We start from the raw sequence: 27766 nt of genomic DNA, 5'->3' as shown, positions 1-27766 counted from the left end.
TTTGTCTCTGTTGTGTTGAAGTCCAATCAAGCAGGAGAGACCAGCCTCCCCTGTACCCAGCTGTGTATCCATGAAGAGTGAGAAGTCTATGACTCAACCTTTACAGTTTGGAGAGGGAGACTTTTCTACTGAACAAAGGTAAGAAGAACTCATGGGTCATGGTCAGTGAGTTAAACAACACTGTCTCTAGTCATTTCTCCTCTCCCATTTTCCCATTTATTGTTGTTGTTTCCATAATCCATAGGCTCATCATTTTGTCCATTTGCATAGTCCTAAAACAATATTAAACAATCACAACATTTCCTCCCTGTGTGTGTGTGTGTGTGTGTGTGTGTGTGTGTGTGTGTGTGTGTGTGTGTGTGTGTGTGTGTGTGTGTGTGTGTGTGTGTGTGTGTGTGTGTACTCCCTGGATGAGGAGATATAATCTCATGTTTTGTCCACAGAAACCAACAGGAGAGATCAGAGTCAGAGATTCTCAGTGGTCAGTCTTCCCAGAGTCATCAAACAGACCTGGCCTCCATATTCAGTGTATGTGGTCCTGTTATGTACATTTGTTTTTGTTTACCTCAAGTAAAGTTGATCTGTCAAACATTCATTAATGTGTTAATGAGAAAGCATTTAGTCTCTTGCTTAACTTATTTACTTTATTTATTTCAGTTGCTTGAAGAGAAAATTATGACATTTGTGAAGAACGAGATGAAGATGTTCAAGAGGATTCTTAGTCCAGAACTCCCAGAAGGCTTTGAGAGTCAGAAGCAGGACAAGGAAATTGTGGACGCTGAAGATGAGAAGCAGGAGAGCAGTGCCAGAGAGGGGGCTCTGAAGATCACACTGCACATCCTGAGGAAAATGAACCAGAAGGAGCTTGCTGACACACTGGAGAAATGTAAGATCTGAATGTTGTCTTATAACATTTAAAAGCTGTAGCTAAAGTACAGCTAAAGTAGCTGTGTAACTCAATGATATTGTAGCAGCCTCAACACAACACCTAGTGACCTCATCAAGTAGCAGCAGGGATGTGTTGTGGTGATTCATTTAGAGAGAGAGACAACATTAATAATACCATCAATAATACCAATAATAATATAATCAGTCACACCAGTCTGTAATGCATTATGAAAACATTTACACATTTATACAGTCAGTTAAGAGAATAAATTATTATAATGTAAAACTTTATAACAGTCCTACAATAGTGTAGGCATTAAAACAGACGTAATATTAATATCCTCTGTGTTATTTCTAGATTCAGATGAGCTTGCTGTGATTTGCCAACGTGAACTCAAATCTAATCTAAAGAAGAAGTTTCAATGTGTATTTGAGGGGATCGCTAAACAAGGAAACCCAACACTTCTCAATAAGATCTACACAGAGCTCTACATCACAGAGGGTGGAACAGGAGAGGTCAATAATGAACATGAGCTGAGACAGATTGAGACAACAACCAGGAAACAAGCAAGACCAGAGACTGCAATCAAATGTAACGACATCTTCAAACCCTTAACTGGACAAGACAAACCTATCAGAACTGTGCTGACAAAGGGAGTCGCTGGCATTGGAAAAACAGTCTCTGTGCAGAAGTTCATTCTGGACTGGGCTGAAGGAAAAGCAAATCAGGATGTCCAATTTGTATTTTCATTCCCTTTTAGGGAGCTGAATTTGATGAAAGAAGACAAACACACTTTCATTAAACTTCTCAATCACTTCTCAATGGAAACCAAACAATCAGGAATCTCCATCTACAACAAGTACAAAGTTCTGTTCATCTTTGATGGTCTGGATGAGTGCCGACTGCCCCTAGACTTCCAGAAGAACAAGATCTGTTGGGACGTCACAGAGTCAACCTCAGTGGATGTTCTGCTGACAAATCTCATCAAGGGAAATCTGCTACCCTCTGCTCTCCTCTGGATAACTACCCGACCAGCAGCAGCCAATAAGATCCCTTCAAGGTGTATTGACCAGGTGACAGAGGTACGAGGGTTCAATGACCCACAGAAGGAGGAGTACTTCAGGAAGAGATTCAGTGATGAGGACCTGGCCAGCAGAATCATCTCACACATAAAGACATCAAGGAGCCTCCACATCATGTGCCACATTCCAGTCTTCTGTTGGATTTCTGCAACAGTCCTTGAACACATGCTGAAACATAAGAGAGAAGAGATGCCCAAGACTCTGACTGAGATGTACACACACCTTGTGGTGTTTCATACCAAACAGAAGAATGAAAAGTATCTTGAGAAAGAAGAGACAGGTCCACACTGGAATAAAGAGAGCATTCTGTCACTGGGAAAACTGGCTTTTCAACAGCTTGTGAAGGGCAATCTGATTTTCTATGAAGAAGACCTGAAAGAGGCTGGCATTGATGTTAATGAAGCCTCAGTGTACTCAGGATTGTGCACACAGCTCTTTAAAGAGGAATGTGGGCTGTACCAGGACAAGGTGTACTGCTTCGTACATCTGAGCATTCAGGAGTTTCTGGCTGCTGTATATGTGTTTCTCTCATTCAACAACAACAATGAGAATCTAATGGACAAACTGCAAACAAACGACGAGCCTGAAGTTACTTTCTACAAGAGTGCTGTGGATAAAGCCTTACAAAGTGAGACAGGAAACCTGGACCTTTTCCTCCGCTTCCTTCTGGGCCTCTCACTGGAGTCCAATCAGAAACACTTACGAGGTCTACTGACAAAGACAAGAAGCAGCTCACAGAGCCACGAAGAAACAGTCGAGTACATCAAGGAGAAGATCGGGGAGGATCTCTCTCCAGAGAGGAGCATCAATCTGTTCCACTGTCTGAATGAACTGAATGACCATTCTCTAGTGGAGGAGATCCAAAGATACCTGAGATCAGGAAGTCTCTCAAAACCCAACCTGTCACCTGCACAGTGGTCAGCTCTGGTCTTTGTGTTGCTGACTTCAGAAAAGGAGCTGGATGTGTTTGACCTGAAGAAATACTCCAGATCAGAGGAAGGTCTTCTGAGGCTGCTGCCAGTGGTCAAAGCCTCCAGAGCTGTTCTGTGAGTAAATACAATGACATTCAAGTACTAATCAGCTAGAATAAATATTCAGTTTAGAGAAAAAAAGGTATTATAATATGTATATAATATTATATTGATAAACATATTGAATAAATTCATTGATTTTCACATTAGTATAACATTATGACCATACGATTCTAGAAGACAGAGGATGAATCTATATGTTGTTTGAGAGAATAAACCAAATGCATCTGCCATTGTCCTTCTACACTACTGGTGTTAAATTAACAGTGTGTTTGTGAAGTCATGATGATCTCTTTGTCAGGCTGTCAGGCTGTGGAGTCACAGATGAAGGCTGTGCTTCTCTGGTCTCAGCTCTGGAGTCAAACCCCTCACACCTGAGAGAACTGGATCTGAGTAACAATGACCTGAAGGATTCAGGAGTGAAGCTGCTCTCTGCTGGACTGGGGAATCCCCACTGTAAACTGGAGACTCTGAGGTCAGTATTATCAGATATGAAAGCACTTTATGTGTGTAGTTCTCCCATTTGAAAAAGTCGTAATTAATATAATTTGCAGTTTGTCTCGGTTGTGTTTTGGATGTTTTTCCTAATAGAAACTGAGTGGTGAATAATGTCCTGTCATTTTGGAGTCACTTCACTTGTATTGTCAGTAAGAATAGAAGATGTTTCTGAACACTTCTACATTCATGTGGATGCTACCATGATGATGAATAATCAGGAATGAATCGATGATAATGATGAATGAGAAAGTTACAGAGGCACAAAGATCATCCCCCCTCTGTTATTGGTAATGGTGAGAGGTTAGTATGTTTTGTTGTAGCCTCTGTTATTGGTAATGGTGAGAGGTTAGCATGTTTTGTTGTAGCCTCTGTTATTGGTAATGGTGAGAGGTTAGCATGTTTTGTTGTAGCCTGTTATTGGTAATGGTGAGAGGTTAGCATGTTTTGTTGTAGCCTCTGTTATTGGTAATGGTGAGAGGTTAGCATGTTTTGTTGTAGCCTCTGTTATTGGTAATGGTGAGAGGTTAGCATGTTTTGTTGTAGCCTCTGTTATTGGTAATGATGAGAGGTTAGTATGTTTTGTTGTAGCCTCTGTTATTGGTAATGGTGAGAGGTTAGCATGTTTTGTTGTAGTCTCTGTTATTGGTAATGATGAGAGGTTAGTATGTTTTGTTGTAGCCTCTGTTATTGGTAATGGTGAGAGGTTAGTATGTTTTGTTGTTGTCTCTGTTATTGATAATGGTGAGAGGTTAGCATGTTTTGTTGTTGTCTCTGTTATTGGTAATGGTGAGAGGTTAGTATGTTTTGTTGTAGTCTCTGTTATTGGTAATGGTGAGAGGTTAGCATGTTTTGTTGTAGCCTCTGTTATTGGTAATGGTGAGAGGTTAGCATGTTTTGTTGTAGCCTCTGTTATTGGTAATGGTGAGAGGTTAGGATGTTTTGTTGTAGCCTCTGTTATTGGTAATGGTGAGAGGTTAGCATGTTTTGTTGTAGTCTCTGTTACTGGTAATGGTGAGAGGTTAGCATGTTTTGTTGTAGTCTCTGTTATTGGTAATGGTGAGAGGTTAGTATGTTTTGTTGTAGCCTCTGTTATTGGTAATGGTGAGAGGTTAGCATGTTTTGTTGTAGTCTCTGTTATTGGTAATGGTGAGAGGTTAGCATGTTTTGTTGTAGCCTCTGTTGTTGGTAATGGTGAGAGGTTAGCATGTTTTGTTGTAGCCTCTGTTATTGGTAATGGTGAGAGGTTAGCATGTTTTGTTGTAGCCTCTGTTATTGGTAATGGTGAGAGTTTAGCATGTTTTGTTGTAGTCTCTGTTATTGGTAATGGTGAGAGGTTAGCATGTTTTGTTGTAGCCTCTGTTATTGGTAATGGTGAGAGGTTAGCATGTTTTGTTGTAGCCTCTGTTATTGGTAATGATGAGAGGTTAGTATGTTTTGTTGTAGCCTCTGTTATTGGTAATGGTGAGAGGTTAGTATGTTTTGTTGTAGCCTCTGTTATTGGTAATGGTGAGAGGTTAGCATGTTTTGTTGTAGCCTCTGTTAATGGTAATGGTGAGAGGTTAGCATGTTTTGTTGTGTCCTCTGTTATTGGTAATGGTGAGAGGTTAGCATGTTTTGTTGTAGTCTCTGTTATTGGTCATGGTGAGAGGTTAGCATGTTTTGTTGTAGCCTCTGTAACTTTCTCATTCATTATTATTCATGATTCTTTCATGATTTTTCTTAATCATGGCATCATCAGGATTAATTTATTATTGTTTAGAAACATGTTATCTACTCTCTTAGACAGAAAAGTTCTCCCCTCATCATCCACCATTTTATTATTGTGCAAAACACAACCAAAACAAACTGCAAATGCAATCAACGAGTTTATGACAAAAAACTAAATGTGTCTTAAAATACCCTCAAATTAAAGGTGACATTATAAACTGTCACCTCATATGAAACATTTGACCTCAAATCCAAAAATGTTGGAGTATAGAGCCACATTTGAAATGTTAGCTTCACTGTCTAAATAGATATGGTGTGGACTGTATACTCAATACAATCTAAATCTGATACCTCACTGTCTAAATAGATATGGTGTGGACTGTTTACTCAATACGATCTAAATATTATACCTCACTGTCTAAATAGATATGGTGTGGACTGTATACTCAATACAATATAAATCTGATACCTCACTGTCTAAATAGATATGGTGTGGACTGTATACTCAATACAATCTAAATCTGATACCTCACTGTCTAAATAGATATGGTGTGGACTGTATACTCAATACAATCTAAATCTGATTCCTCACTGTCTAAATAGATATGGTGTGGACTGTATACTCAATACAATCTAAATCTGATTCCTCACTGTCTAAATAGATATGGTGTGGACTGTATACTCAATACAATCTAAATCTGATACCTCACTGTCTAAATAGATATGGTGTGGACTGTATACTCAATACAATCTAAATCTGATACCTCACTGTCTAAATAGATATGATGTGGACTGTATACTCAATACAATCTAAATCTGATACCTCACTGTCTAAATAGATATGGTGTGGACTGTATACTCAATACAATCTAAATCTGATACCTCACTGTCTAAATAGATATGGTGTGGACTGTTTACTCAATACAATCTAAATCTGATACCTCACTGTCTAAATAGATATGGTGTGGACTGTATACTCAATACAATCTAAATCTGATTCCTCACTGTCTGTCTTCTGACTGATGCTGCTTTTTAAACTGGTCTGGTCAGTCTACTATAATATTTGTACTATACATGTTTCTATCTGCAGGCAATACTTTGATCATTTGTCATTTTTTATGATGATACACTATTTTACAAATAGATATGGCAGGTTTCAGGACACTGATTTATCTGAATATGTACAAAAATATACTGCCACTATTTTCACCACCAAAGAATATCAGTGTGATTTTAATATGATGTGACTCTTTGTCAGGATGTCAGGCTGTCTAGTCACAGAGGAAGGCTGTGCTTCTCTGGTCTCAGCTCTCAGTTCAAACCCCTCACACCTGAGAGAGCTGGATCTGAGTAACAATGACCTGAAGGATTCAGGAGTGAAGCTGCTCTCTGCTGGACTGGGGAATCCCCACTGTAAACTGGAGACTCTGAGGTCAGTATTCCTGTAGTTGGTCAACAAGTGATAACTGTTCACCAGATCCACATGTGTTTACCAGACACACATAGTCCACACCATATGTGTTTGGACAGTGAAGCTTACAGTTTTATATGTGGTGCTTTGCTCCAGCATTTAGGATTTGAGATATAATGTTTCATATTAGGTGACAGTACAGAATGTCACCTTTTATTTGATTTTAATGGTGAGAGGTTAGTATGTTTTGTTGTAGTCTCTGTTTTTGGTAATGGTGAGAGGTTAGCATGTTTTGTTGTAGCCTCTGTTATTGGTAATGGTGAGAGGTTAGTATGTTTTGTTGTATCCTCTGTTATTGGTAATGGTGAGAGGTTAGCATGTTTTGTTGTATCCTCTGTTATTGGTAATGGTGAGAGGTTAGCATGTTTTGTTGTAGCCTCTGTTGTTGGTAATGGTGAGAGGTTAGCATGTTTTGTTGTAGCCTCTGTTATTGGTAATGGTGAGAGGTTAGCATGTTTTGTTGTAGTCTCTGTTATTGGTAATGGTGAGAGGTTAGCATGTTTTGTTGTAGCCTCTGTTATTGGTAATGGTGAGAGGTTAGCATGTTTTGTTGTAGCCTCTGTTATTGGTAATGGTGAGAGGTTAGCATGTTTTGTTGTATCCTCTGTTATTGGTAATGGTGAGAGGTTAGCATGTTTTGTTATAGCCTCTGTTATTGGTAATGGTGAGAGGTTAGCATGTTTTGTTATAGCCTCTGTTATTGGTAATGGTGAGAGGTTAGCATGTTTTGTTATAGCCTCTGTTATTGGTAATGGTGAGAGGTTAGCATGTTTTGTTGTAGCCTCTGTTATTGGTAATGGTGAGAGGTTAGTATGTTTTGTTGTAGCCTCTGTTATTGGTAATGGTGAGAGGTTAGTATGTTTTGTTGTAGCCTCTGTTATTGGTAATGGTGAGAGGTTAGCATGTTTTGTTGTAGTCTCTGTTATTGGTAATGGTGAGAGGTTAGTATGTTTTGTTGTAGCCTCTGTTATTGGTAATGGTGAGAGGTTAGCATGCTTTGTTGTAGCCTCTGTAACTTTCTCACTCATTATTATTCATGATTCATTCATGATCTTACTCAGTCAAGGCGTCACAGGCTTGATGTCTCATGGTGTTCGAGGAATATGGGACCAGATATACTTTTGACTGATTTAATACACTTTAAGTGTCAGAATACTTATGACTTCTTCAAATGGGGGGGACTAGATACATAAAATGCTTTAATTTTTCTAAACGTTGAAACAGATATGTATTAAAATATCCTCAAATAAAAGGTGACATTATAAACTGTCACCTCATATGAAACATTTGATCTCAAATCCAAAATGCTGGAGTATAGAGACACATTTAAAATGTTAGCTTCACTGTCTAAATAGATATGGTGTGGACTGTTTACTCAATACAATCTAAATCTGATACCTCACTGTCTAAATAGATATGGTGTGGACTGTTTACTCAATACGATCTAAATATTATACCTCACTGTCTAAATAGATATGGTGTGGACTGTTTACTCAATACAATCTAAATCTGATACCTCACTGTCTAAATAGATATGGTGTGGACTGTATACTCAATACAATCTAAATCTGATTCCTCACTGTCTAAATAGATATGGTGTGGACTGTTTACTCAATACAATCTAAATCTGATACCTCACTGTCTAAATAGATATGGTGTGGACTGTTTACTCAATACAATCTAAATCTGATACCTCACTGTCTAAATAGATATGGTGTGGACTGTATACTCAATACAATCTAAATCTGATTCCTCACTGTCTAAATAGATATGGTGTGGACTGTATACTCAATACAATCTAAATCTGATACCTCACTGTCTAAATAGATATGGTGTGGACTGTATACTCAATACAATCTAAATCTGATACCTCACTGTCTAAATAGATATGGTGTGGACTGTATACTCAATACAATCTAAATCTGATACCTCACTGTCTAAATAGATATGGTGTGGACTGTATACTCAATACAATCTAAATCTGATACCTCACTGTCTAAATAGATATGGTGAGGACTGTATACTCAATACAATCTAAATCTGATACCTCACTGTCTAAATAGATATGGTGTGGACTGTATACTCAATACAATCTAAATCTGATACCTCACTGTCTAAATAGATATGGTGTGGACTGTATACTCAATACAATCTAAATCTGATACCTCACTGTCTAAATAGATATGGTGTGGACTGTATACTCAATACAATCTAAATCTGATACCTCACTGTCTAAATAGATATGGTGTGGACTGTTTACTCAATACAATCTAAATCTGATACCTCACTGTCTAAATAGATATGGTGTGGACTGTATCCTCAATACAATCTAAATCTGATACCTCACTGTCTAAATAGATATGGTGTGGACTGTTTACTCAATACGATCTAAATATTATACCTCACTGTCTAAATAGATATGGTGTGGACTGTATACTCAATACAATCTAAATCTGATACCTCACTGTCTAAATAGATATGGTGTGGACTGTATACTCAATACAATCTAAATCTGATACCTCACTGTCTAAATAGATATGGTGTGGACTGTATACTCAATACAATCTAAATCTGATACCTCACTGTCTGTCTTCTGACTGATACTGCTTTTTAAACTGGTCTGGTCAGTCTACTATAATATTTGTACTATACAGGTTTCAGGACACTGATATATCTGAATATGTTGAAAAAATATACTGCCTCTCCATTTTCACCTCCAAAGAATATCAGTGTGATTTTAATATGATTTGACTCTTTGCAGGCTGTCAGGCTGTCTAGTCACAGAGGAAGGCTGTGCTTCTCTGGTCTCAGCTCTGAGGTCAAACCCCTCACACCTGAGAGAGCTGGACCTGAGCTACAATCACCCAGGAGATTCAGGAGTCAGACTGCTCTCTGCTGGACTGGAGGATCCACACTGCAGACTGGAGAAACTCAAGTATGTAGAGGGTTTATGTCAATGTTCATATCAGACATGTTTGACTTATTAGGCTAGTTAAGACAAACGTTCTGACCACCACTTGGACAAAGTTATAAGTTACTGTGTGTGTGTGTGTGTGTGTGAATTCAGGTGTATCCCTCAATGACTGTCTGTTCTTCTGCTTACCGCTACAGTGTGGAACATGGTGGAGAGAACAGAATGAAACCTGGGATTAGAAAATGTGAGTGTTGACTGCTGTGAAGAATATGACTAAGAATAAGTCTTAATTCAAGTTAATTCAAAGTCAAAGACCACCATCATTACTTACTTGGTCATATTAAATATCAGCTTTAGTTCTACAGAAGCAGAAATCAGGGACACCAAAGTTTACAAAGAGGTGCTTTGACTGTGTGTGTGTGTGTGTGTGTGTGTGTGTGTGTGTGTGTGTGTGTAATTAATGTGAATAAGTGTGTTTTATATTACCAGACAGTATAACATATGATCATTCAACAAGTCTCAAGTTACCTTAACTTCTCCTTTTGATACCTAGAAACATCTACATTAAATGAATTAATGAAACGTGAGTTAACATTCTAATGTGATTGATGATGATTTCTAATATTGTGTCTGGTTTCATCCATCAGATGTCTGTGATCTCACACTGGACCCAAACACAGTAAACAGACTCCTCTCTCTGTCTGAGGAGAACAGAAAGGTGACATGTGGGAGAGAGGAGCAGCTGTATCCTGATCACCCAGAGAGACTTGAGGACTGTAGACAGGTGCTGTGTAGAGAGGGTCTGACTGGGTGCTGTTACTGGGAGGTAGAGTGGAGTGAGGGGGCTGTTATAGGAGTGACATATAAAGGAATCAACAGGAGAGGAGGGGCTAATGACTGTTGTTTTGGATGCAATGACAAGTCCTGGAGTCTGATCTGCTCTGACAACAGTTACTATGCCTGGCACAATAATAATCACACTACCATAGACGTCCCCTCCTCCAGCCCCCACAGAGTAGGAGTGTATCTGGACTGGCCAGCCGGCACTCTGTCCTTCTATAGAGCCTCCTCTGACACACTGACCCACCTGATCACATTCACCTCCACATTCACTGAGCCCCTCTATCCAGGGTTTTGGGTTTGGGATGATGGTGAATCAGTGTCCCTCTGTCAGTGACACACACACACACACACACACACACACACACACACTGGACAAACACACACACACCTGCTGGACACACACTTGACACACACACACACACACACGCTGGACACACACACACACATGCTGGACACACACACACGTACACACGCTGGACACACACACACACACTGGACACAGACACACACGCACTCACGCTGGACACACACACACACATGCTGGACAAACACACACACACACTGGACACACACATGCTACACACACACACACACACACTGAACACACACTGGACAAACACACACACACACTGGACAAACAAAAACACACACACACACAAACACACACACACTGGACACACACACACACTGGACACACACATGCTGGACACACACACACGTACACACGCTTGACACACACACACACACTGGACACAGACACACACGCACTCACGCTGGACACACACACACACACACTGGACACACACATGCTACACACACACACACTGGACACACACTGGACAAACACACACACACACTGGACAAACAAAAACACACACACACACAAACACACACACACACACTGGACACACACACACACTGGACACACACATGCTGGACACACACACTGGACTCACAGACACACATTGGACAAACACACACACACACACTGGACACACGCACGCTCTGGACAAACAAACACACACTGGACAAACACACACACACACACTAGACAAACAAACACACACACAAACACAGTGGAAACACACACTGGACAAACACACACTCACTGGACAAACACATTGGACACACATGCATATATATATAGGACCTCTTACAATAACACTGTTAAAATACCAATGTGATCATTTGTCTTTTATGTTGAAAAACAAATTGTACAATTATGTATAATTATATATGGATCATGTTCACAAACACACACACTGGACACACAGTGTGATCATTTGTTGTCTATTATGTTGAATAACACACAGGAAACACACAAACACATTGGACACACACACATGCGCATCTTCCTATAATTGTGACCTTGACCCAGGACCTCTTACAATAACATGTCTTTTATGTTGAATAACAAATTGTACAATTATATACAATTATATCTGGACATACGCTCCATAGTTGTATAATTATATATGGACATACTCTCCATAGTTGTATAATTATATATGGACATACGCTCCATAGTTGTATAATTATATATGGACATACACTCCATAGTTGTATAATTATATCTGGACATACACTCCATAGTTGTATAATTATATATGGACATACGCTCCATAGTTGTATAATTATATATGGACATACTCTCCATAGTTGTATAATTATATATGGACATACGCTCCATAGTTGTATAATTATATATGGACATACACTCCATAGTTGTATAATTATATATGGACATACGCTCCATAGTTGTACAATTATATATAATTATATCTGGACATACACTCCATAGTTGTATAATTATATCTGGACATACACTCCATAGTTGTACAATTATATATGGACATACGCTCCATAGTTGTATAATTATATATAATTATATCTGGACATACACTCCATAGTTATATAATTATATCTGGACATACACTCCATAGTTGTATAATTATATCTGGACATACGCTCCATAGTTGTATAATTATATATAATTATATCTGGACATACACTCCATAGTTGTATAATTATATCTGGACATACACTCCATAGTTGTATAATTATATATGGACATACGCTCCATAGTTGTACAATTATATATGGACATACGCTCCATAGTTGTATAATTATATATAATTATATATGGACATACACTCCATAGTTGTATAATTATATCTGGACATACACTCCATAGTTGTATAATTATATCTGGACATACTCTCCATAGTTGTATAATTATATCTGGACATACGCTCCATAGTTGTACAAGTATACAAGGATATATTGTACTTTTCATAATAAAACATACTTGAAACAAGAAAAGGCTGTTAATTGTGAAAACAGTTTGTTTATTGATTTAATGTTTCCTCTGTCAGGTTGATGTTAACCTGCGACTGGTTGAAACAAGAAAAGGCTGTTAATTGTGAAAACAGTTTGTTTATTGATTTAACGTTTCCTCTGTCAGGTTGATGTTAACCTGCGACTGGTTGAAACAAGAAAAGGCTGTTAATTGTGAAAACAGTTTGTTTATTGATTTAACGTTTCCTCTGTCAGGTTGATGTTAACCTGCGACTGGTTGAAACATGAAACAAATATGAAATGAAATACAAAACAATTAAATATGTGGAATAGAATTAAACAAATTGTACAATTAGTACAACAGAGTGTTGTGATGCAGGGTCACTATAGCAACAGAGTGTTGTGATGCAGGGTCACTATAGCAACAGAGTGTTGTGATGCAGGGTCACTATAGCAACAGAGTGTTGTGATGCAGGGTCACTGTAGCAACAGAGTTCTCTCTGCTCTCTCTCTCTGCTCTCTGTTCTCTGCTCTCTCCCTCTTTCTGCTCGCTCTCTCTGCTCTCTCTACTCTCTGCTCTCACTCTCTGCTCTCTCTGCTCTCTCAGCCTGCTCTCTGCTCTCTCTCTGTTCTCTGCTCTCTGCTCTGCTGCTCTCTCTTTTCTCTGCTCTCTCTCTGTTCTCTGCTCTCTCTTTTCTCTGATCTCTCTCTGTTCTCTGCTCTCTCTCTGTTCTCTGCTCTCTGCTCTGCTGCTCTCTTTTCTTTGCTCTCTGCTCTCTCTCTCTCTCTGCTCTTTCACTCTTTGCTCTCTCACTCTTTCTTTGCTTTCTCAGCCTGCTCTCTGCTCTCTCTCTCTCTGCTCCCTCTCTCTCTCCCACACTCTGCTCTCTCTCTCCCACACTCTGCTCTCTCTCTCCCACACACTCTGCTCTCTTTGCTCTCTCTCTCCCACACTCCTCTCTCTCTCTCCCACACTCTGCTCTCTCTCCCACACTCTGCTCTCTCTCTCCCACCCTTTCTGCTCTCTCTCTGCTCTCTCTCTCCCACACTCTTCTCTCTCTCTCTCTCTCTGCTCTCTCTCTCTCCCACACTCTGCTCTCTCTCCCACACTCTGCTCTCTCTCCCACACTCTGCTCTCTCTCTCCCACACTTTCTGCTCTCTCTCCCACACTTTCTGCTCTCTCTCCCACACTTTCTGCTCTCTCTCCCACACTTTCTGCTCTCTCTCCCACACTAATATACTGATATACAGTAACATTCAGAAAGTATTCAGACCCCTTGACTTTTTACACATTTTGTCACGTTACAGCCTTATTCTAAAATGGATGAAATGTGTTTTTCCCCTCATCAATCTACACACAATAACCCAGAATTACAAAGCAAAAACTGTTCACTTTATGTGTGAACATTTTCATTTAAAAAAAACTTAGATATCACAGAGGGAGAGGGAGAGTAGAGAGTCAGAACAGAGGGGAAGAGAGAGAGAGAGAGAGAGGGAGGGTAGAGAGTCAGAACAGAGGGAAAGAGAGAGAGGGAGGGTAGAGTCAGAACAGATGGAAAGAGAGAGAGAGGGAGGGTAGAGAGTCAGAATAGAGGGAGAGTAGAGAGTCAGAACAGATGGAAAGAGAGAGAGAGAGAGAGGGAGGGTAGAGAGTCAGAACAGAGGGAAAGAGAGAGAGGGAGGGTAGAGTCAGAACAGATGGAAAGAGAGAGAGAGGGAGGGTAGAGAGTCAGAACAGAGGGAAGAGCGAGAGAGGGAGGGAGGGTAGAGAGTCAGAATAGAGGGAGGGTAGAGAGTCAGAACAGAGGGAGAGAGAGAGAGAGAGAGAGAGAGGGAGGGTAGAGAGTCAGAACAGATGGAAAGAGAGAGAGAGAGAGGGAGGGTAGAGAGTCAGAACAGAGGGAAAGAGAGAGAGAGAGAGAGGGAGGGTAGAGAGTCAGAACAGAGGGAAAGAGAGAGAGAGAGAGAGAGAGGGTAGAGAGTCAGAACAGATGGAAAGAGAGAGAGAGAGAGAGGGAGGGTAGAGAGTCAGAACAGAGGGAAAGAGAGAGAGAGAGAGAGGGAGGATAGAGAGTCAGAACAGATGGAAAGAGAGAGAGAGGGAGGGTAGAGAGTCAGAAAAGATATAACGCAACGTTAACTATTCATGAAAATCTCAAATGAAATGAAAGAAATGTATTGGCTCTCAAGCTTAGCCTTTTGTTAACAACACTGTCATCTCAGATTTTCAAAATATGCTTTTCAACCATAGCTAAACAAGCATTTGTGTATGAGTATTGATAGCCTAGCATAGCATTAAGCCTAGCATTCAGCAGGCAACATTTTCACAAAAACAAGAAAAGCATTCAAATAAAATCATTTACCTTTGAAGAACTTCGGATGTTTTCAATGACGAGACTCTCAGTTAGATAGCAGATGTTCATTTTTTCCAAAAATATTATTTGTGTAGGAGAAATCGCTCCGTTTTGTTCATCACGTTTGGCTAAGAAAAAAATCTGAAAATGCAGTCTCTACAACGCCGAACTTTTTACCAAATGAACTCCATAATATCGACAGAAACATGGCAAACGTTGTTTAGAATCAATCCTCAATGTGTTTTTCACATATCTATTCGATGATAAATCACTCGTAGCAGTTTGGTTTCTCCTCTGAAGAAAATGGAACGCGCATGGACGTTGAGATTACACAATAATTGCGACGGAGGACACCAAGCGACCACCTGGTAGAAGTAGTCTCTTATGGTCAATCTTCCAATGATATGCCTCCAAATACGTCACAATGCTGCAGACACCTTGGGGAAAACGTGGAAAATGTAAGCTGACTCCTAGCTCCTCCACAGCCATATAAGGAGTCATTGCCATGACGCGGTTTCAAAAAATGCGGCACTTCCTGATTGAAATTTCATCTTGGTTTCGCCTGTAGCATCAGTTCTGTGGCACTAACAGACAATATCTTTGCAGTTTTGGAAACGTTAGAGTGTTTTCTTTCCAAAGCTGTCACTTATATGCATAGTCGAGCATCTTGTTGTGACAAAATATCGCGCTTAAAACGGGAACGTTTTTTATCCAAAAATGAAATACCGGCCCTAGAGTTCCAAGAGGATTTATACAGATAATTTACACAAAATACAATATAGTAATAATATAAATTACCTGAGAATTGTATATCATCCAGTCTTAATATGAATTGTATGTCATCCAGTCTTAATATGAATTGTATGTCATCCAGTCTTAATATGAATTGTATGTCATCCAGTCTTAATATGAATTGTATATCATCCAGTCTTAATATGAATTGTATGTCATCCAGTCTTAATATGAATTGTATGTCATCCAGTCTTAATATGAATTGTATGTCATCCAGTCTTAATATGAATTGTATGTCATCCAGTCTTAATATGAATTGTATGTCATCCAGTCTTAATATGAATTGTATATCATCCAGTCTTAATATGAATTGTATGTCATCCAGTCTTAATATGAATTGTATGTCATCCAGTCTTAATATGAATTGTATGTCATCCAGTCTTAATATGAATTGTATATCATCCAGTCTTAATATGAATTGTATGTCATCCAGTCTTAATATGAATTGTATGTCATCCAGTCTTAATATGAATTGTATGTCATCCAGTCTTAATATGAATTGTATGTCATCCAGTCTTAATATGAATTGTATGTCATCCAGTTTTAATATGAATTGTATGTCATCCAGTCTTAATATGAATTGTATGTCATCCAGTCTTAATATGAATTGTATGTCATCCAGTCTTAATATGAATTGTATGTCATCCAGTCTTAATATGAATTGTATATCATCCAGTCTTAATATGAATTGTATGTCATCCAGTCTTAATATGTTTGTAGAAACCAAATATTAATACATTGTTAAAAACATTTTATTTTACATTTAGAGAGCGACAACACACACGCACACGCTATACAATGTCAAGTAATTGTTTTCTAGAACTGTGTACATCCACTAGGGGGAGCCAGTGATCCAGACATGTCACACAAAATGGACATTTGTTTGTTGAAAACATTAGGATAAATACATATGTGAGTAGAGTCCTTTCTCGTTAATTTTTTATTTTTATCTCTAACACAACATCTAATTTATTATATACTATATAATTTATATAATGCATTAAAAGTGGTCCATCTTATAAAATAATACAATGATCCCCTTTTTGTATTTTTTATTGACTGAGACATACACTGGACAGTCCATCCTCGGACATCCCAGGATGACCCCCTGAGGACACTTTTTAAAAGGTTAAAGGTTAGGCAGGATTAAAACTGTTTTTTCAAAGACACTAGGGACACCCCTTGTGTGCATATAGTTCCCTTGTGTGTAAGAGACCCCCTAGATGAACAAACTGTTGACCATTAAAATATGGATTGCTGAGAACTCTTTAAAAGTGTAAAGGTTAAACAGGTTTAAAACAGTTGTTGTTTTGTAAAACCTTTATATAAATCATAATCGTTACTATTACACAATACTACACATTACTACACAATAAACATTATTATCACACATTACTAAACAATACATGTTATTATTAAACAATACCACACATTACTAAACAATACACATAATTATTACACAATACTACACATTACTACACAATACATGTTATTATTACACAATACTACACATTACTACACAATACATGTTTATAAGTATAATAAGACAGTTTATTATTATTTTCTGAGAGAAAAAGAAGAATCAACATTTTCCTCCTTTTCAGGGGCCTATTGTAACCCGACACCCCCACCAGTCTCTCCTTTTCAGGGGCCTATTGTAACCTGACACCCCCATCAGTCTCTCCTTTTAAGGGGCCTATTGTAACCTGACACTCCCATCAGTCTCTCCTTTTCAGGGGCCTATTGTAACCTGACACCCCCATCAGTCTCTCCTTTTCAGGGGCCTATTGTAACCTGACACCCCCATCAGTCTCTCCTTTTAAGGGGCCTATTGTAACCTGACACTCCCATCAGTCTCTCCTTTTCAGGGGCCTATTGTAACCTGACACCCCCATCAGTCTCTCCTTTTCAGGGGCCTATTGTAACCTGACACCCCCATCAGTCTCTCCTTTTAAGGGGCCTATTGTAACCTGACACCCCAATCAGTCTCTCCTTTTCAGGGGCCTATTGTAACCATCAGTCTCTCCTTTTCAGGGGCCTATTATAACCCGACACCCCCATCAGTCTCTCCTTTTCAGGGGCCTATTGTAACCTGACAACCCCATCAGTCTCTCCTTTTCAGGGGCCTATTGTAACCTGACACCCCTATCAGTCTCTCCTTTTCAGGGGCCTATTGTAACCTGACAACCCAATCAGTCTCTCCTTTTCAGGGGCCTATTGTAACCATCAGTATCTCCTTTTCAGGGGCCTATTGTAACCTGACAACCCCATCAGTCTCTCCTTTTCAGGGGCCTATTGTAACCTGACACCCCTATCAGTCTCTCCTTTTCAGGGGCCTATTGTAACCTGACACCCCTATCAGTCTCTCCTTTTCAGGGGCCTATTGTAACCTGACACCCCCATCAGTCTCTCCTTTTCAGGGGCCTATTGTAACCTGACACCCCCATCAGTCTCTCCTTTTAAGGGGCCTATTGTAACCTGACACCCCCATCAGTCTCTCCTTTTCAGGGGCCTATTGTAACCTGACACCTCCATCAGTCTCTCCTTTTAAGGGGCCTATTGTAACCTGACACCCCCATCAGTCTCTCCTTTTCAGGGGCCTATTGTAACCTGACACCCCCATCAGTCTCTCCTTTTAAGGGGCCTATTGTAACCTGACACCCCCATCAGTCTCTCCTTTTCAGGGGCCTATTGTAACCTGACACCCCCATCAGTCTCTCATTTTCAGGGGCCTATTGTAACCTGACAACCCAATCAGTCTCTCCTTTTCAGGGGCCTATTGTAACCTGACACCCCCATCAGTCTCTCCTTTTCAGGGGCCTATTGTAACCTGACACCCCCATCAGTCTCTCCTTTTAAGGGGCCTATTGTAACCTGACACCCCCATCAGTCTCTCCTTTTCAGGGGCCTATTGTAACCTGACACCCCCATCAGTCTCTCCTTTTAAGGGGCCTATTGTAACCTGACACCCCCATCAGTCTCTCCTTTTAAGGGGCCTATTGTAACCTGACACCCCCATCAGTCTCTCCTTTTAAGGGGCCTATTGTAACCTGACACCCCCATCAGTCTCTCATTTTCAGGGGCCTATTGTAACCTGACAACCCAATCAGTCTCTCCTTTTCAGGGGCCTATTGTAACCATCAGTCTCTCCTTTTCAGGGGCCTATTGTAACCTGACACCCCCATCAGTCTCTCATTTTCAGGGGCCTATTGTAACCTGACACCCCCATCAGTCTCTCCTTTTAAGGGGCCTATTGTAACCTGACAACCCAATCAGTCTCTCCTTTTCAGGGGCCTATTGTAACCATCAGTCTCTCCTTTTCAGGGGCCTATTGTAACCTGACACCCCCATCAGTCTCTCCTTTTCAGGGGCCTATTGTAACCTGACACCCCAATCAGTCTCTCCTTTTCAGGGGCCTATTGTAACCATCAGTCTCTCCTTTTCAGGGGCCAATTGTAACCTGACACCCCCATCAGTCTCTCCTTTTCAGGGGCCTTTTGTAACCTGACACACCCATCAGTCTCTCCTTTTCAGGGGCCTATTGTAACCTGACACCCCCATCAGTCTCTCCTTTTCAGGGGCCAATTGTAACCTGACACCCCCATCAGTCTCTCCTTTTCAGGGGCCTTTTGTAACCTGACACACCCATCAGTCTCTCCTTTTCAGGGGCCTATTGTAACCCGACACCCCATTAGTCTCTCCTTTTCAGGGGCCTATTGTAACCCGACACCCCATTAGTCTCCAAATCCCCATCTTCAAGCTGTGAGGGCCTCAGACGTTGCCTCTTCCACACTGGCTGTCCATGGCCTTCCAGGGCCTATTGTAACCTGACACCCCATTAGTCTCCAAATCCCCATCTTCAAGCTGTGAGGGCCTCAGACGTTGCCTCTTCCACACTGGCTGTCCATGGCCTTCCAGGTCCTATTGCAACCTGACACCCCATTAGTCTCCAAATCCCCATCTTCAAGCTGTGAGGGCCTCAGACGTTGCCTCTTCCACACTGGCTGTCCATGGCCTTCCAGGGCCTATTGTAACCTGACACCCCATTAGTCTCCAAATCCCCATCTTCAAGCTGTGAGGTCCTCAGACGTTGCCTCTTCCACACTGGCTGTGGAAGAGTCCTATTGCAGGTCCTATTGCAACCTGACACCCCATTAGTCTCCACAAGCCTCAGACGTTGCCTCTTCCACGCTGGCTGTCCATGGCCTTCCAGGGCCTATTGTAACCTGACACCCCATTAGTCTCCACAAGCCTCAGACGTTGCCTCTTCCACGCTGGCTGTCCATGGCCTTCCAGGTCCTATTGTAACCCGACACCCCATTAGTCTCCAAATCCCCATCTTCAAGCTGTGAGGGCCTCAGACGTTGCCTCTTCCACGCTGGCTGTCCATGGCCTTCCAGGTGTCGTAAGTTTTCTTTTCCCTGATAGATCAACCTTCTTGATCGTTCAGCCCAAGTTTTGTCTTGAGGACAAAAGGGACCATCTTCGTAAATGTTCACGATGGTGGAAAAACTGCTGTACTTGTTTTATCCTATCAAGCACTGTAAACCAATCTCAGCACTTGAAGCTAAAGACAGGCCCAAAGTAGTTGACCACTGTACAAGCGTTTGAAAATACATATGAACTAACAGATTTGGTTGCATTTGCGCTACTGAATTCAGAAAAAACTCAAATTGTCACTTCGGAGTCTGGACTAAAAGCCACTGAAGAGATTCTTATAACTTTCAAATCATCTCTCCTGTATAGTAAACAGTAACTTACTTATTATTACTATTATTGTTATTACTATTATTATTGCTGTTTATCCCAAATATGGGTGGTAATGGTAGTGATAACAGTTTAGTGATGGTAGTAGTAGTCGTAGTAATGATGATTGTAGTTGTAGTACTGATATAAAGAAGAAGATGACCGTTATTTAGTTATAAGTTAGTTATAGTTTCATTTTCCATAATTTTATTTTATATTTATTACATTGCTACTATTGACTGTTACCATTTTATTGTTATTATTTTTTAATTTAATTTTGTATTATTATTTAGTACCATTTTATATTATTATTTGCTATAATTTATAATTTTGTCACAATGTATACAATATACATTGTTGCTTTGGCAATATTGACACAATGTTTTTCATGCCAATAAAGCTGCTTGAGAGAGAGAGAGAGAGAGAGAGAGAGAGAGAGAGAGAGAGAGAGAGAGAGAGAGAGAGAGAGAGAGAGAGAGAGAGAGAGAGAGAGAGAGAGAGAGAGAGAGAGAGAGAGAGAGAGAGAGAGAGAGAGAGAGAGAGAGAGAGAGAGAGAGAGAGAGAGAGAGAGAGAGAGAGAGAGAGAGAGAGAGAGAGAGAGAGAGAGAGAGAGAGAGAGAGAGAGAGATGTTGAGACAGCTGTGTGTGAAAATCTTCACTGTTGAATCGTTGGAAAATGTAACCCTTATGGCCTTCAGTCATATCAATCCCACCATTAAAACAACCAGGTGCATCACAAAGAATGGCTTTGATGGTTTTGTCATTGTGGACCACACATGAAGGACCCCATACACCTAGAATTGGTCTAGGAGACATGATTTCTGTGGTTTATCTATCTTGAGGTTTCTTGTCCACAGGACAAGTCTAACACTAACTTATAACTCAGTCAGACCGACCCGGAAATGACTTGTTCATTCTACAAGGGGTCACAAGGTCACTACACAGCAGCTCCATAAGTTCAAACACATTTTCTTTCAGTTCAACAAGATACCCACACATCAATAATCAGGCCATTACTTTTTATTACAAATGCTTTACTTTGAAGAAACAGCTGCACTATCAAGTTACATAACCACACCCTAAATAGCATGAGGATATCCGGACAGGATGTCCTTAAAAGGGCATAAACCTACCCTAAATAGCATGAGGATATCCGGACAGGATGTCCTTAAAAGGGCATGAATACAGGACACAGGAATAACTCGTCAATCACTTTTTGACAGCAGCCGTCGACTATATTCTCTCTTACAGTTCTACAGGAATATTAAATGATGTGTTAAATATATTCTCTCTTACAGTTCTACAGGAATATTAAATGATGTGTTAAATATATTCTCTCTTACAGTTCTACAGGAATATTAAATGATGTGTTAAATATATTCTCTCTTACAGTTCTACAGGAATATTAAATGATGTGTTAAATATATTCTCTCTTACAGTTCTACAGGAATATTAAATGATGTGTTAAATATATTCTCTCTTACAGTTCTACAGGAATATTAAATGATGTGTTAAATATATTCTCTCTTACAGTTCTACAGGAATATTAAATGATGTGTTAAATATATTCTCTCTTACAGTTCTACAGGAATATTAAATGATGTGTTAAATATATTCTCTCTTACAGTTCTACAGGAATATTAAATGATGTGCTAAATGTGTTATTTTTATTGTAATTGAAACAATTGTGTGATTCCAAGTGTCTTATTGTTCGTAACAACTCAGTTTGCTGCTATAGGCAGTTAGCTGCCTACTGTGACAGCTAAGGTTGCAACCTTGTAACTTTCTGATGGGAATAGTTGAAGACCATGTTTAGTTTCCAAGTGCTACTGAATAAGCTCAAGTTCTACTCAAATGCTCCAACATGATACATGTCATTATTCTAGTTTATCAATCCATTCGAAATCATTATCTGCAGCGCAGGTTGCTCTCTGCCATACTTTACATAACACAAGGGCAGCATATATAGCCTAGTGCGTCAGAACTGATAGGATACTGCCTGTTCTCTGAGCTCTTTATGTTTCTGGAGGCTGATGTCCCTTTATACCACAGGCTGGACAGTCCATGTCCTTACAACAGGCTGGACAGTCCATGTCCTTACAACAGGCTGGACAATCCATGTCCTTACAACAGGCTGGACAATCCATGTCCTTACAACAGGCTGGACAAACCAGGGCCTTATGACAGCAGATAGAATCCTGATGTCCCTTTTTGGGAACCCACTAAGTTACTGATGAACTCAATCTGAACCTTTCAGTATTAACTAGTGGTTCTGGTGAAAAATGTCCTTTAAGTATCTCCACAATATCCCCATACGTCTTATTACCTGTTCTGTCTGGATGTAACAGGCTGCCTAGTAAATTACATGTCTTTGGCCCCATTACACTAAAAACTTTAAGCACAATGTTGTCCTCAACCATGTTATTTACAAGAACAGAATATTCAAACCTTTCTGAATATGAGCTCCACTGCTCAATGGCTCCATCAAACTGTCCAATGGTTCCATCAAACTGTCCAATGGTTCCATCAAACTGTCCAATGGTTCCAACAAACTGTCCAATGGTTCCATCAAACTGTCCAATGGTTCCATCAAACTGTCCAATGGTTCCATCAAACTGTCCAATGGTTCCATCAAACTGTCCAATGGTTCCATCAAACTGTCCAATGGTTCCATCAAACTGTCCAATGGTTCCATCAAACTGTCCAATGGTTCCAACAAACTGTCCAATGGTTCCATCAGACTGTCCAATGGTTCCATCAAACTGTCCAATGGTTCCATCAAACTGTCCAATGGTTCCAACAAACTGTCCAATGGTTCCATCAAACTGTCCAATGTTTACAACAATTCCAGACATTTTTCATTTCTCAATAGGCTCCTGTGTCACGTTCTGACATTAGTTATTTTATTATGTCTTTGGTTTAGTATGGTAAGGGCGTGAGTTGGGGTGGGGAGTCTATGTTCTTTTTTCTATGTTGTATTTCTGTGTTTGGCCTGGTATGGTTCTCAATCAGAGGCAGCTGTCAATCGTTGTCCCTGATTGAGAATCATACTGAGGTAGCCTGGTTTCACTGTTGAGTGGTGGGTGGTTATTTTCAGTCTTTGTGTGTCTGCACCAGACAGAACTGTTTCGGTTGGTTTCACTGTTGAGTGGTGGGTGGTTATTTTCAGTCTTTGTGTGTCTGCACCAGACAGAACTGTTTCGGTTGGTTTCACTGTTGAGTGGTGGGTGGTTATTTTCAGTCTTTGTGTGTCTGCACCAGACAGAACTGTTCCGGTTGGTTTCACTGTTGAGTGGTGGGTGGTTATTTTCAGTCTTTGTGTTTCTGCACCAGACAGAACTGTTCCGGTTGTTTCTTTGTTGTTTGTTATTCATTTTTTCCATTAATTAAGATGAACACTTACCACGCTGCGCTTTGGTCCTAACCTTCTTACACAGACGACAGCCGTTACATCCTGATTGTCATTCACTTTAGCATTGTCCTCAACCACAGCAATATTTTCCTCAGTCATGTAAACTTCATTAATTTCGCTCATTTAGCAGTTTTAATTCCAAAGTTTGTCTTCACAGTTGAATAAATATCCTTTCCTTTAATCACTGTATATTCCTCCCTTTCTAATCAAGTTGTTTTCCCGCTCAGACAGCCGTCTCGAGTCTTTTTCTGCCGTCCATGACGATGCTAACTCTCTCTCTTAGCAAGCTCAACTTTGCACTTGCCTCTGCTAGCAATACACTGTGCTAACATTAGCCTAGACTGTATCACAGAAAATAACAGTTTTAAAAAGTTGCTAAAACCAACTTCTTCCAGACAGAATAGTTCCTGTAGATTCAGACTCATCACCAATCTTTTGTTATGTTTTGTGGGTTTCATTACCTCGTCTGTATAACAATTCAATAATAATGAGACTGGAGACAGGAATAAGTTCAACCATTTATCTGGAACGTGATTATCTCAACACATACAAACCCCCATGATGCTCTGCGGCACAACCCCAATACACAACAAATACATCATACATAAGTAAATGGACACTAAACAAAACCCAGAGGATTTTAAATGTTCAGTACTAGAAAGTAGAGCCATGGGACAGGGTCAGAAAGGTCATTATGTTTGATACCTGGTTACAGAGGTGACATAACAAGCATAAGGTCCATTATAACACAGTGACGTAGGACCATGGGACAGGGTCAGAAAGGTCATTATGTTTGATACCTGGTTACAGAGGTGACATAACAAGCATAAGGTCCATTATAACACAGTGAAGTAGGGCCATGGGACAGGGTCAGAAAGGTCAGTATGTTTGATACCTGGTTACAGAGGTGACATAACAAGCATAAGGTCCATTATAACACAGTGAAGTAGGGCCATGGGACAGGGTCAGAAAGGTCAGTATGTTTGATGCCTGGTTACAGAGGTGACATAACAAGCATAAGGTCCATTATAACACAGTGAAGTAGGACCATGGGACAGGGTCAGAAAGGTCAGTATGTTTGATACCTGGTTACAGAGGTGACATAACAAGCATAAGGTCCATTATAACACAGTGAAGTAGGACCATGGGACAGGGTCAGAAAGGTCAGTATGTTTGATACCTGGTTACAGAGGTGACATAACAAGCATAAGGTCCATTATAACACAGTGAAGTAGGACCATGGGACAGGGTCAGAAAGGTCAGTATGTTTGATACCTGGTTACAGAGGTGACATAACAAGCATAAGGTCCATTATAACACAGTGAAGTAGAGGTTGGAGCTAAAAGCAGACATGGACAGTGAGACGGTGTGAGGAGGTCAGGGGTCAAACACTAGATCAGGACAGGTAGAAATGGCAGGGCTGGAAATAGACAGAGAGACATTCTGATCATGGCTCAGACCTGACCTGAGACACCCAATCAGAAGATGTCATAACAAAGTCCTGACCTGAGACACCCAATCAGAAGATGTCATAACAAAGTCCTGACCTGAGACACCCAATCAGAAGATGCCATAACAAAGTCCTGACCTGAGACACCCAATCAGAAGATGTCATAACAAAGTCCTGACCTGAGACACCCAATCAGAAGATGTCATAAACAAAGTCCTGACCTGAGACACCCAATCAGAAGATGCCATAACAAAGTCCTGACCTGAGACACCCAATCAGAAGATGTCATAACAAAGTCCTGACCTGAGACACCCAATCAGAAGATGCCATAACAAAGTCCTGACCTGAGACACCCAATCAGAAGATGTCGTAACAAAGTCCTGACCTGAGACACCCAATCAGAAGATGTCATAACAAAGTCCTGACCTGAGACACCCAATCAGAAGATGCCATAACAAAGTCCTGACCTGAGACACCCAATCAGAAGATGTCGTAACAAAGTCCTGACCTGAGACACCCAATCAGAAGATGCCATAACAAAGTCCTGACCTGAGACACCCAATCAGAAGATGTCATAACAAAGTCCTGACCTGAGACACCCAATCAGAAGATGTCGTAACAAAGTCCTGACCTGAGACACCCAATCAGAAGATGCCATAACAAAGTCTTGGCCAGTAGGCTATATGGGATTTCCTTTCATCAAAACCCAGAACATTTAAATGAGGCATCTGTCAATAAAAAGTTACTTTAGAGCTTTACTTGTTGTGTCCAGTGTGTGTGTCACTGACAGAGGGACACTGATTCACCATCATCCCAAACCCTGGATAGAGGGGCTCAGTGAATGTGGAGGTGAATGTGATCAGGTGGGTCAGTGTGTCAGAGGAGGCTCTATAGAAGGACAGAGTTCCAGCTGGCCAGTCCAGATACACTCCTACTCTGTGGGAGCTGGAGGAGGGAACGTCTATAGTAGTGGGTTTATTATTGTGACATGCAGAGTAACTGTTGTCAGAGCAGAACAGTCCTCAAATCTCTCTGGGTGATCAGGATACGGCTGCTCCTCTGTCCTACATGTCACCTTTCTGTTCTCCTCAGACAGAGAGAGGAGTCTGTTTACTGTGTTTGGGTCCAGTGTGAGACACAGACATCTGATGGATGAGAACAGAGAGCAGAGAACAGAAAGAGCAAGCAGAAAGAGAGCAGAGAAGAGAGAGAGCAGAGAGAACTCTGTTGCTATAGTGACCCTGCATTACAACACTATGTTGCTATAGTGACCCTGCATTACAACACTATGTTGCTATAGTGACCCTGCATCACAACACTATGTTGCTATAGTAACCCTGCATTACAACACTATGTTGCTATAGTAACCCTGCATCACAACACTCTGTTGCTATAGTAACCCTGCATTACAACACTCTGTTGCTATAGTAACCCTGCATTACAACACTCTGTTGATATAGTGACCCTGCATCACAACACTCTGTTGCTATAGTAACCCTGCATTACAACACTCTGTTGCTATAGTAACCCTGCATTACAACACTCTGTTGCTATAGTAACCCTGCATTACAACACTCTGTTGATATAGTGACCCTGCATCACAACACTCTGTTGCTATAGTGACCCTGCATCACAACACTATGTTACTATAGTAACCCTGCATCACAACACTCTGTTGTACTAATTGTACAATTTGTTTAATTCTATTCCACATACAGTGCCTTGCGAAAGAATAATTTTGCACGCCCAATTTTTCAGTTTTTGATTTGTTAAAAAAGTTTGAAATATCCAATAAATGTCGTTCCACTTCATGATTGTGTCCCACTTGTTGTTGATTTTTCACAAAAAAATCCAGTTTTATATCTTTATGTTTGAAGCCTGAAATGTGGCAAAAGGTCGCAAAGTTCAAGGGGGCCGAATACTTTCGCAAGGCACTGTATATATATAGTGGCAGTAGTAGTGTCTAGTACTGATAGAGAGATGAGACCTGGGTTCTATCAGGTGGTATATATATATATAGTGGCAGTAGTAGTGGCTAGTAGTGATAGAGAGATGAGACCTGGGTTCTATCAGGTGGCCCATATATATATATATATATATAGTGGCAGTAGTAGTGGCTAGTAGTGATAGAGAGATGAGACCTGGGTTCTATCAGGTGGTATATATATATATAGTGGCAGTAGTAGTGGCTAGTAGTGATAGAGAGGAAACGTTAAATCAATAAACAAACTGTTTTCACAATTAACAGCCTTTTCTTGTTTCAAGTCTGTTTTATTAT

The 27766-nt window shown here is 40.4% G+C and overlaps 2 protein-coding genes across 5 annotated transcripts in view; one reads left to right on the top strand and one right to left on the bottom strand.

Annotated features, from left to right (window-relative positions):
• The window catches only part of LOC110516333 (NLR family CARD domain-containing protein 3-like), a 191360-nt gene extending 188012 nt beyond the window's left edge, over positions 1 to 3348 (top strand). Inside the window, exons 2-5 of one of the 4 annotated variants that reach the window (XM_036939595.1) lie at positions 22 to 138; positions 444 to 528; positions 658 to 886; positions 1247 to 3036. In XM_036939595.1, the coding sequence (XP_036795490.1) occupies positions 22 to 138; positions 444 to 528; positions 658 to 886; positions 1247 to 3021 (2206 nt within the window). In that variant the 3' untranslated portion in view covers positions 3022 to 3036. Of the gene's footprint in view, positions 1 to 21; positions 139 to 443; positions 529 to 657; positions 887 to 1246 lie in introns of all 4 variants that reach the window. The other 3 variants (XM_036939592.1, XM_036939593.1, XM_036939590.1) reach the window with 3 other exon arrangements.
• Positions 1 to 27766, bottom strand: part of LOC110539186 (NLR family CARD domain-containing protein 3-like) — an 808883-nt gene that overhangs the window by 712832 nt on the left and 68285 nt on the right. The window lies entirely within an intron of this gene.

The sequence above is a fragment of the Oncorhynchus mykiss genome, chromosome 12, assembly GCF_013265735.2.
Source record: "Oncorhynchus mykiss isolate Arlee chromosome 12, USDA_OmykA_1.1, whole genome shotgun sequence".
Taxonomy (NCBI): Eukaryota; Metazoa; Chordata; class Actinopteri; order Salmoniformes; family Salmonidae; genus Oncorhynchus; species Oncorhynchus mykiss.
This window is presented reverse-complemented; position numbering and strand designations above follow the sequence as displayed.